We start from the raw sequence: 11,708 nt of genomic DNA on the forward strand, positions 1-11,708 counted from the left end.
TCATGTTTCCTTAATAATTACAGTGGTTCTGATGAGCAGGTTCTCTCCTTAGCTGGTATCTCTGGCACACTCTGACTCTTAGATTTGTGTTAACTCAGCTGTCAATGGATTTCAAAGAGGGGACGAATACAGGAGGCCCCAAAGGGAGCAATTTGGAACAGCACCTTTCCCAAGTCAGATACCCAGCAAATTCTCCTGACTTCATTGGAATACACAAAGTCAAAGGGAACACATGTAAGGGTGCTGTGTGTGACAGCATCCCTACAAATCTAGCCCTGTTTTATTGTATGTGCTTTTTTTTTTTCCTCCTTTTCTATTTAATTATTTTATTATTCTACAACATTATGTTCAATCCAGAGTTCCAATAAGTCAGTTGTGGTTATCCCAGAATGATGATATTTAGCAAAGAATTAATATGAGAAAAAATAGATCTGTAAAATTTCACTTACCACATCACATGAACAGTTTAACTGTATACATTAGAGCTTGAAAAACCAAAAAAAAATATTTTGGATTTCAAAAATATATCAAGTGTTCCAGTTTTAACTATCTGATTCTATACTGTTCATTTATACACAATTCAGTGTAAGAATATCTCACTATCAAACTTTGGACTTTTTTTCATAATGTGTTTTGAAGTTTTCTTCTTTGGGGTGAATGGATATTATTTTGGTTACCAAACAATTGGGTAAACAGGTGCAAGATACTTAAGAATAAATGAAAAACCACTCTTCCAATCTTGCCTTCTTGAAGATGATATAAAATTCAAAGAACTTCCTGAAAAAGTTAGACTAATATATGACTCTAAGGCTGGGAGGATATTTCATTTCCTAGCATATTACCCTTACATGATTATTACTTTGGGTCAAGAAAGGACTTTACAAATTACATGGAAATTGAAGAGAACTTTCTATATTTTTCTGCAGGCTTTATGTTATTGGGACTTTTCCAGCGGTACTTGTGGAGTGGGAAGAGAATTTGGGAAGGGAGCCCAGAAGTGCAGAGGAGGATGAATAAATTCAGAAAAATTACAGGAGCCAGTTGATGAGCTAGATTTGAGTGTAGTAAAAATATATGGATAGAGCTTAGGAGAATGGTGGGGTATTTTATGGGTAGTCTAATTTAAAAGTAGCTGAAAATAGTGTAGAAACTCATACATGTTTCAATGGACTGCAATTGTAGTACTAGAAAGATTTAAGAATTTTGAAACATATCCTTAGGAAAGTTATGGAGGTAGGCATTCAGGATTCAGCAATGCCATTGAATTTGTTCTATACTAAACATGATTCTGTTGCTCATTTCTATATCAGATAAATAGCTTTGCGAATCAAAAGTTTGTCAGTAGGTTTTCAAAAAGACTGTGTCTTATATGGTTGATTGGTGCAAATTTCCACTACTGACACTATAAATGCCAATATATTTCAGTATATTACACCAATAAAAACTCTCTAATCAGGTGAGAACTTTTGTGAGCACTCTATTGATGCAAAGATTGCCCTTTAATTATGAGTTATTAAGTATATACATTTCTTCTCTTGTGGCCATTAAAACTGCCATGTCATGCATGGCACTCATCACGCAGCACTGCTGGATTAACAGTTGGACTTGATGGTCTTTGAGGTCCTTGCCAAGCCTCCCAATTCTGCCATTCTTTGCAACAAGCATTGCTCAAGTCAGTAGGAGTCATATAATTGAAGTGTCAGCAGAGACGTATTCAAGGGAAATAACAGAAGATGAGAGCATAGTCATGAATTGGGCAGAATTCTTCCTGATAGAGGACACAGTTACAGATGCCTGCTACCAGGAGTGCTGGTGTGTCTGTGTTCCTTCATGCCCCTGGAGATGCAAGAAAAAAGCATCTGTTACCACAAAGCCAATGGACATGATTATGTGAGGTGGCCAAAAACCTATTCTTTTCTTCCCCCAGTCTTTGTTTAACCATGTAGGCTTCCCAAAAGTCAGGGTTTGAACTTTTGCTTTCCACTATATTTCAGTTCTTTTGATTTTGACTCAGCATATCAGATGTCTTTAAACTAAGTCAGTGGCAAATACAAAGGATGCGTTAGAAAAAAAATACAATAAAACTAACATGGAAACTTTTCAATTTTCATGCTTTGGTTTTACTAGCTAATTCAGCATTTTCAAATGTAACTCCATACTGGAATATATGATAACCTGATACAAGTAAAAACAAATTGCATTTATAATTAAATTTGAAGTATTTTAAACTACAATCTATTTTCTTAAGTCCTCCTCGTTCCTCTGCAGCCATTAGTAGCATTGTGCAAATTCCAGAGTGCTTTACTAGAAAACAACAACAAAAAAAAAAGAAATCTCAAAACTAGGTTAAAACATTGCTGTAATTCACCATAAATCTTGACTAAAAGAGGACTATTCTGGAGTTCTAAGGACTACACTTGACATTATATTAGAATATTATCATTACACTGAATCCAGTGGACTCATCCTGAGGACTGATGTGACCATCAATGAAATGTGGAAAGAGCATTTTCCTACTGTATCTAAATATATAATTTATTTTCCATTAATCATAAACAATTTACTTGTGTAATCCTTAGGTCTAAAATTCCATAAGAGCTTTCCAAAGATCACTTCTAATTAAAATATCTAGCATATATTGTGAAATACATGACTTCTTTTATAATTAATATTTATGAAACAAACAAAATATATGTACAGAAAGTTGTAATCCAAAACTCAGTAAAAAATGAAACAAGAAAATCTACTCTCAGAGATCTTAGTCTGAACTCTCCTTTTGCCTTCAGTGGGCTCAAACCACAGTTTAGAGGTTCTTTTTACATCCTGTTTTATAACTTCTATTTACCTGTGAATCAAAGCTCATACAAAGAAGCAAAAATGCAACTTTTAGTATAGGCTTTTAAAATAATACTTTTAATTAGACTAAGCTTCAGTTCCCAGAAAAACTGCACAGCAACTAAGAAAACTAACTATAGCAGACTGTGAAGTTTTCATTCTGGATCAGATTAAATAGTGGAAGAAAGGTTTTGTAATTCAAGTAGTTCCATCTCAACACTATGTTCGATGACAATATGTGTACTTTGCATTGATGTGGCTCATTTTCACTAAGGACTCCAACCTACACCTGCAGGTATCTGCTTGCTGGGTATGAAAACTGCTCTAGGAGGAGATACTGATGGCAGAGGGTTCATTTTAACAGCCACTGAAATACAGCCACCTCTGAGATATGTCTGTCTCTTCAGATGATAATACCAGTATTAAAATAAACCAGAAAATAGCACAGAAATGTTCACTTTTTGGAAACTTGAAAGGTAATTAGAGGTATTCAATCTACTAAAAACAGTTTACAGGAACTATATTTGGTAAAAAACCCCTAAATCACTAGGAATAAATATGAAAGTCAATTCTTAATTTAAGTTTTTAATTATTGGTTTTAGTAACTAGTGTTTTTTCTTTTCATCAAGCTTTCCTCTTAACAAGTACTCCTAGATATCATTACTATCACTCTTCTTTTGTTAGTGAAAGCAATTATGTATTATAGGGGAACTTCCTTCTATATCTATTAGGAATATACAATAAATTAAGAGGAAATAGATAACTTAGGAAGCACATAAGTTTCAAGTTGTTACCTGGGCCTTTGTAAGGTAACAATGAAGTTTGTTGAATTTCTTCATACCATAATCAAATAAGTGGATATAATTTCTACACATGCATATTATATGTATACATATTTGCATGAGAATGAAATCAAACAAGTTACATGCATAAGGTTAATAAGATACATAAATAGGGGAAACAGACAGAATAGACTTCAAGGTCAGAAATAGTGCTTAAATAGCAGTATAATCCAAGTAATCAACTCAGTTGTTTCTGCCTCAAGCCTCCAAAATCTTTCAGTTCTATTGCAAGGACAGTCTGTGCTATTTACAGGCCTTGGGAGATGAGAATTCATCACCCCAGGAATGCTTCCGTGGTTAAGTTACAGTTATTTTTCTTATTTCTGTGATACAACACAAATATGACACATGACGCTATGAAGGATTTTGTAGAATCCAAGGGAAAATGGGCAGTCCATCTCTCTGTGTCTGTGCTGGCTGCATCCCATGTTGTTTTTCAACAACAAAGTTCTTTCTATAAGAGAAACAGTCCTGCTGGAATCCCTTGTTTGCCATTTGCCAGTACCCTGGGGCTCACCCTCTATGAGTAACACTGTTCCTAAATCTATAAACTTACCCAAGTAAGATTTCAGACCCTGGGAAGGACATGATGAATTCCCACTATTTCCATCTTTGACATTTACAACAGTACTCAGCATCTGTAATGCTGAAATTATGAAGCCATACTAAATCTTACACATTCTGTGAGAACAAAGCAATGCAACAATGATTGTAAATCTGCCCAGGAAAGGCAAACAACTGAATGTAAACAAGTACAAATGTAAATGGTGTGTCTCTGCATATATGTGTATTTTAAATAATCCTCCTTATAGGCCAATATCCTTCTCCATTCTACTTCCCAGAAGATAAGATGGATATTGGGAAGGAGACCTTCAACATTTTCTCCTACTATTTTTTTTTAAGAAAGGAGTATTAAAACTGGTGCATTACATGTCACACCCTGTTCTCTTTAGGTCTAAGATAATTGCCAAATATGGTCCCTTGAATTTTAGATAAAGACAAATGTTATCCTTTTTTTGTAAAGAAATCATACCATTTCTTTGACAAGGAATCATTCTTCTGTAAAGTTGATTAAAAGACATATGTCTAAATCTTCTACATGTTCAGTATTTTTGCAATAAACTCTACCATGGAAATTACATAAACAAAATTATGAGTTAAAATTTATAGCCTTGCAATAATTGCTTTTATCAAACGTGTCTCTGATTTGTGACTTAAAAATTGCTTTTCCAAATATCTCACATAGTAAAAGCTGTCTTAAAAATGTAGGGATTTAGGGGAAAAAACCCAACAGCTTAGACCAAGTTGTCTGTTCTCTGACGGTTCTTTCCTGGAAATTGCTTTGTAGCAACTGGTAAGCTAATTTCCCTCAAAGGCTTTGTTCTGTCCTTCCAAGCTTAACCATTATGGTCAGAAGCACAAGCTGAATGATATGCACCAGCAGGTAGGTGAAGCTGAGATATCACAACCCCATGGAATTAGAATTGTAGTTTCCTATAAGTGGAAAAAAAAAAAAAAAAACAACCAAAAAAAACCCAACTAAATTTACAGCAGCTCATAAAGCCTTTCTTATTCCTGCCATTACAATTTATCAGATTCTGCAGAATTAAAATTTTATATATAATTTAAATTTATTTTACAGATGCTTTTTTTAAATTTATACTGTTTCTCTGTGTCTCAGTGTCATAATGATGGACTCACTTGGCCTTGCTTCAGAGGTGCTAACATGTCCCCCAGACTCTTACTTGAGCCTGAAATTGTAAATGCTCAATACCTCTGAAAATCAATGTCTAAGACAATAATTTTATAAAAAACCCCCTGCAACACAAGGCTGTCTTATTCTTCTGAACATTTTTTTCTGAAAAGTTGCTACAATCAAGCAAATTGAACCATCCCCACAGGATATGTTAAAACTTTTTCAAATTTCTCTGAACAATTATGTGATTTTCCTTCTTGTTACTGGATACATATACATTAATTGGTTTCAAACCTCAGATTTTGTGGGTAGACCTTCACATCACCTCAACAACCAATTTTATCACAAATGTTCATACAAGCCAGTGCTTTCAGCCAGATGAAGAGAAAAAGAATGCAGGATTTTTATGAATGCCATGGTATGGAAGAGGGAAGGAAGGCAAGGCAGGACGAAGCAAGGGGAAAAGGCAGCAGAATGAAACACAACGGACAAATGAGAGGAACACAGGCCAGTCCAGGCCTTTCAAATGTGATGTTTCAAAAGCAGCCTGTATCTTAGGAGCTCCAAAGCTGTTGGCTGCTGAAATCCAGGACGTGCTAGTCACTAGACTTGCTGTGTTTCTCCAGTCACTAGCCTGCTGCTAATTGTGATGGTTGGAGATAAAGGACACTAAGCTAGATGGGCAATTATCCTGCTAGACTTGTTGCTCAAAAACAACCTCCCCATCCCCCCCCTGCTCCGCCCCAAATACAAACAAGCGGAAAAAAACACCGGTAGACTACAAGTTTCTGCTATGTGTCTGCACAGGAATCTTGGAAAAGGAGGATTTTTGATGCACATCCACAGAATTATTTAGGTCTCATGCACTGGTGCTTGCAAATTGAGATGCTGATAATGAAGTTGAAGGTACAGCTTGTCCCTTTCCATCCTGTATGGCTGCCTGAAGTGCTCAGCCTCTCGCAGAGGAACGGGCTGGCTGTGCTTAGGGAGTAAGGGGCTATTGCTGTGCCGAACAAACCAATCAACCGACCACCCTAGAGATGCCTTAGACTTGTCAGCCGGAGACGTGCAGGAGTGACCGAGATAAAGTAAACAAAGCCCAAGGGTACGGAAGGCTGTCAGGAGGACTGGCCGGAGGCGCGGACACCTCCGGGCCGGTGCCGAGCCGGGCGCGGCTGGAGGCTGCCCGCGGGCAGCGCCCTCCGAGCCGGCTCCGCCTTTAGGCTGCTGCCGCTCACAATGAAGAAGAGGAAAGCGAAGGTGAGGCTCTCCTGTGCCCTTTGCGAGTCCCGAGTGGCATCGGCAGGGAAAGGAGAAACAGTCCCTGCTGTGCCGCTGGGAGGGGTCGGGTGCTTCTTCACTGCTGCCCTGCAGGAGAGGAGGCGGAGGAGCCGAACGCTAAGCGGGGCACAGCCATGCCGTGTCTTAGCCTGAGAAAGGCGGGGTGAGAGAGGATAACTTTGCCTGCAACCCTGAAGAGCTGCGTAGCTTGAGAAAGCGGAGAGTCGCGGTGCGCAGCCCGCTGAGCACAACCAGCCCTGTGTCACCTGCGGGGGCTCACGGCAAAAAGGCACCCTAGAGCAGGTGAGCGGGTGTGGAGGAGTTGGAAAGGAATGACGACGCTGTCCCTGCTCCAGTCAATGTGTCCCTGCCCCCGTGCATGAGTACATACACACAAACGTACGAACTAACACAACACACACACATGCACACAAAGACGCAGCACCGGCATCGACCATCTGGATATGAGGAAACCTGAACCTGCTGTTACCCTCCCGACCATTCCCGCCTCGGGGACACAGCCAGCATCTCGCTGCGCCCACCCGTGCCCCACTGAGGAAAGCCATCCGCCAGTAATCCCACACCCATCGTCAGGAACACCATAAATCAAGTGCCTGGGAAGGAAGCTGTGGGGAGGGGCTGGCAGAGCAGGAAGGGAGCGGGATTGAGGCTGGAATGAGGGAAAAGGGAGACTGCAGAGGTGGTTAAAAGAAGCAGGGCACGCTCTGTCCCTGCTAAATACTCCCACATGCCAGGTACCCATCATTGGAGATGGAAATGCTTTTCATTTTCTCATCACTTCTCTTGTCAATGAGCCGTTTAAAATCTCAGTGCTTCATCTCCCTTTTATTTTAAAAGCTGCCCTTGTTCCGCTTGTCACAACTGCAAGAGGGGAACAGAGGAACAGCAGCGGCAAAGCTTCATTTTAGCCAGGCAGACAAAAGTCGACCTTGGTGCTCTCTCTCTTGGAGAGACAGCCAAATAGAAGAGATGGAGGAATCTTGTGGAATCTGGTCATTTTGCTTGACTTTCTCTCAGATTTGCTTCCACTAACACACTAACATATCGCAAGCATATTTTTTTTCTTTTCTCTCTCTCTCTTATTTTTTTTTTTTTTTTTTTTTTTTTTTTTTTTTTTTGGTGGAAGGAGGTGATAAACCGAAGGCGTGCAAGTTCTTTCCTAAATCCTAGGAGGCAAAGCTCATGCTGCCTAATTCTTCCCCCTCTTTTATGCCCCCTTCCCCACTTTCTGTAAGGGAGTTGGACAGTGGAGTTTTCCATTCCCGACTCCTCTAAACTTGGTTTGTATCTCCCTTGCCTTAATGGTGCTTCTCATTTCACCCGTGATGTGAGGAGAGGGAGCTTTTCTGGGTGCCTCGTTGATCTAAAGGGAAGAGCACAGGATTAATCACCGCCTGTAACAGACCAGGAATCACTCTGATTGGCCTTTTCTAAAGGCTGAATCGTTTGTTTGTTTTAATGCCTTTCATGCCACTCAGTTTTCAGTGGTGTATTTTCTTTGTTTTTTTTACTCTATGCCTGTTGAAGGAAGATTTTTTTTTAGATGGTCCCATGGCATAAAGGGGATAATGTATAAGGAAGATTTTTCATTAAAAAAGGAACAATTCCTCTTTACTTAGCTCTTCCTATCACCTCTTCCTCAGCAGTTCCGACAATTTCCTTTCTTCCACCTTCTCCTGCTTTATTCTCCCTTTTCTAACCCCTTCGAAGTATTGTTGAAGGTTCAAAAGTGTCATGAATTTATAGATAAACACGAAGGATTTGTTTTATTCATATTAATATATCCATGGAAAGCCTAATTATCCAGATATGAACATGGTTCCTTAAGCATTCTGGGATAGTTCAACACCTGCAGTGATGGGAGAGCTGTGGATCAAGAATGGGGAAATGATGACAGGACAATGACAAAAATTGGAAAAGCCCGAGATATCAAGCAAAGCGATGGAAGTGGTCTGGATGACAGGAATGACACCAACAGTTTGGGTGTTATGATGTGGTGCTGGCTGTTCAGTAGAAGTGTTTAAGCAAGGAAAGGTATGGGCTAGAGCTTGCAGAGATGGGGGTGAGGTAAAAAGGCCTTGCAAGGCAATGGTAGACCAGATGTAGGATCTGGGGAGTCGTCTTGCTCCCAATATCTGGAATGTTTTACATGGGCAGGTATTCATTCATCCTTTGACTCTGCTTTCTGGGGGCAGGAGCTGTGTTGACACAGTGGGAATATAAATCGAAGTAAAATGCTTTCATTCACGGGAGCGGAGAGAGAATTAAAATAAACGTCCAGAATAGATGCAGTGCTGCAGTGAGTGTAAGACAGCTCTGTAAGGCTTGGCTGCCCAACGGAACCCACATCCAGAATGTAAAATCTCACCGCCTGGGTCGGCAGTTCTGGGTGAACCGCCCCAGTCCAAAGGAAGTCTATGGAAACTGACAGGGTCGGCCACCGGGGAAGCTTAGGCCCTAACAATGGGATGAAGGAGAAGCGGCCAGTTTTGCAAAGCTTTTCCCCCTGTTTCTTGGGCTGTTTCTGGTGCTTCATCGCAGCTTTTGTCCTCTCTGCCCGGCGTTTTTTCCTTACCCCACCCCCAGGGGCAAGCGGCGGCTCTCAACAGGTGCTGGGGAAGCCGCTCCGCTGCGCGTCCCTCGGTCGGCTGCTGCCGCCCCGCGACGCGCGCTCACCACGCAGCCGCCGCGGAGCCCCGCTCGCCCCGCTCCGCGCCCGCGGAGCCCCGCTCGCCCCGCTCCGCGCCCGCGGAGCCCCGCTCGCCCCGCTCCGCGCCCGCGGAGCCCCGCGCGGCGCGCCCGGCATCCAGCCCGGGGCTGGCGAACCCTGGCACCCGGCACCGAGAGCGCGCTAATGGCAGAAGGCAGAACCAGGGAAAAGAAATGCCCCCAAGGCCCGGGTCGGCGCTGGCAGCGAATCGTCTCCAGACCGGGGCAGAGCGCCGAGAGCGGCTCCCTTCAATAGATGCGAACAGAGAAAGGCTGCCTTTAATTACAATGTGCATAAACGTCGCAGGCAAGCCCCTTGGATACCCCGCGTCAGGATAACGCGGCATGAGGTAAAAGCCCTCCAGACCCTCCCCGTGAAACGCGAATTGTCTTTTTCAACGCGATGCAAATGGGGGGAAAAGCAGCTGCAAAGCTCTACAATAAACTGTTTCATCCAAGCCAGCGCCAGCTCAGGAAGGCACGCCTTGAATGCCACCCCCACAAGACACCTCCTTCCCACCCGTGCCGGCAACCTCTGTAGGCGATAACCAAGTCTAAAAACTCGGAGAGGATCGATAATGTCTACTAAATATTCTGGGAGTGTATGAGTGTGGCGGGGAGGAGGGATGAGGATGAGGAGGGGGATAAAAGGGTGATTAATCGGATATTAATCACTGGCCACAAACAAGGGGAGATTATTTCGGGTAGGCAGCCGACTGTGGGGAGTAGCAGAATAGATCCTTTTACTGAAGGCACGCGTGATGGGATCGGCACTTCACTGTTTAGCGATGCCTGTGTAATTCTGCAGGTGCACATTATTCAAGCCACATATTTCTTCTCTGTGTGTAGCATTTCCCTTAACTGTCTGCAAGCACAGACTTAGTGAAGATATTTATGCCGCTAACTAGACATTTCCTTTTTGCCCTCCTTTCATGGACCCAGACGAAAGAAGAAATCAAAATAGCCCCTGCCTCGGAAAAAAAAAAAAAAAAAAAAAAAAATAGAGCCAAAACCACCACCCAAACTCCCTCACATACATCAGAGAAAAGGGACCAAGGGACGGAAGAGAAAAGGTGTCGATCTGTCGATCTTTGCACCCAGCGACAGACCAAGGCTGAATTACCAACGCACCTTTCCGACAGCCTGGGAGCCCTGCATGTACAGACAGCTGAGCGTGAAGCGCATTTCGGGCTGTGAGACGGCTCCGCGTACGCTGGGCTCCTCCGTAACTTTCCCCACGCAACGGGTTAAGCTAATAAGTGCATCGATACAGGCATTCCCGCAAAGATCCCGCTGCTCGACCGAAAACCAGAATTGTAGGTAATCCCCCCGCACACCCGGCACTAACATCATCGTCACCTTAAAAAAGTGAACCAGTGGGATTTGTTTGAATATACACTAGTTAGAGGCTATATGAACCAACTCACGTCCCCGTTTGAGCATACTGCAAGAATATTTATTGAGCCCCAGCTCAGTCACTGCATTGAACGCCAGCTCTGGCAAGCAAATACATTTCCTATCTCCAAAGAGAGCTCTGAATCAACTCCTTCTTTCCTCCCCGCCTTAGCAATCGTTTATATATTTCCATTGCAAAGTACCAAGGGCAAAAATATAAAATAAGAGATAAATATATTTTGAAATACACCTTGATACAAGGCGAGAGCTTGCAACGCCCTGACAGAAAGCAAATGGACCCCTAAAAATATACCACTCAAATACTACCCTACCTTTCACACACGAAACCATCAATAAAAAGATGAGGTTCCAAAATGTAAATCCACTTTTAATCTCCATTTTCTTCACCAGGATGAAGTCCAGCCGGCCACATTTAGTACATCCCCTTTCCCAAAAGTCTGCTAATTTCGATTCCTTTGCACGGATTTCCCCTCTGCAGATCCCTTTCATATTATTCTTGAGAGCTCCTAATTCCTATTCCTCGGCCAGGCGCAGCGGAGTTGTTGCTGTTGATGGTGCGCGGTCACAGCTCGGAGTGAATGGTGTTTCTGGGATACCACAGCAACCTTGACGAGGACTCAACCATCTCTCCAACGGGGGCACAAAGTCTCAGCTACTCTCGATCGTGTCTTTTCCTCCCCCCACCCCCCCGCTACCCCAATTCCCTGCACAGCCGAAACCCACCACAATCCTGCCTCCTCACAGCATCCACCGGGAGCCACGGGAGAGCACCTCAACGCTCATACGCTCTCTCCGATAAACTCCAAACAGTATTTGCAATTGAGACTCTCCCCCCACCCCCTCGTTCCCTCAAGAGGATCAGTTCTGCCTGGGAGACCGGCTCGGGAGATAGCGGAGTGGCGGGATCC

General features: G+C 42.8%; 1 protein-coding gene across 6 annotated transcripts in view; it reads right to left on the minus strand.

Annotated features, from left to right (window-relative positions):
• CSMD3 (CUB and Sushi multiple domains 3) overlaps window positions 1-11,492 on the minus strand; it is a 578,243-nt gene extending 566,751 nt beyond the window's left edge. For all 6 annotated transcript variants that reach the window (XM_085572460.1, XM_085572459.1, XM_085572458.1 and 3 more), the window contains exon 1: window positions 11,112-11,492. In XM_085572460.1, coding sequence (XP_085428586.1) covers window positions 11,112-11,289 — 178 coding nt within the window. In that variant the 5' untranslated portion in view covers window positions 11,290-11,492. The remainder of the gene's footprint in view (window positions 1-11,111) is intronic.
• Window positions 11,493-11,708: the final 216 nt, after the last annotated feature.

The sequence above is a fragment of the Lonchura striata genome, chromosome 2, assembly GCF_050655825.1.
Source record: "Lonchura striata isolate lonStrDom1 chromosome 2, ASM5065582v1, whole genome shotgun sequence".
Taxonomy (NCBI): domain Eukaryota; kingdom Metazoa; phylum Chordata; class Aves; order Passeriformes; family Estrildidae; genus Lonchura; species Lonchura striata.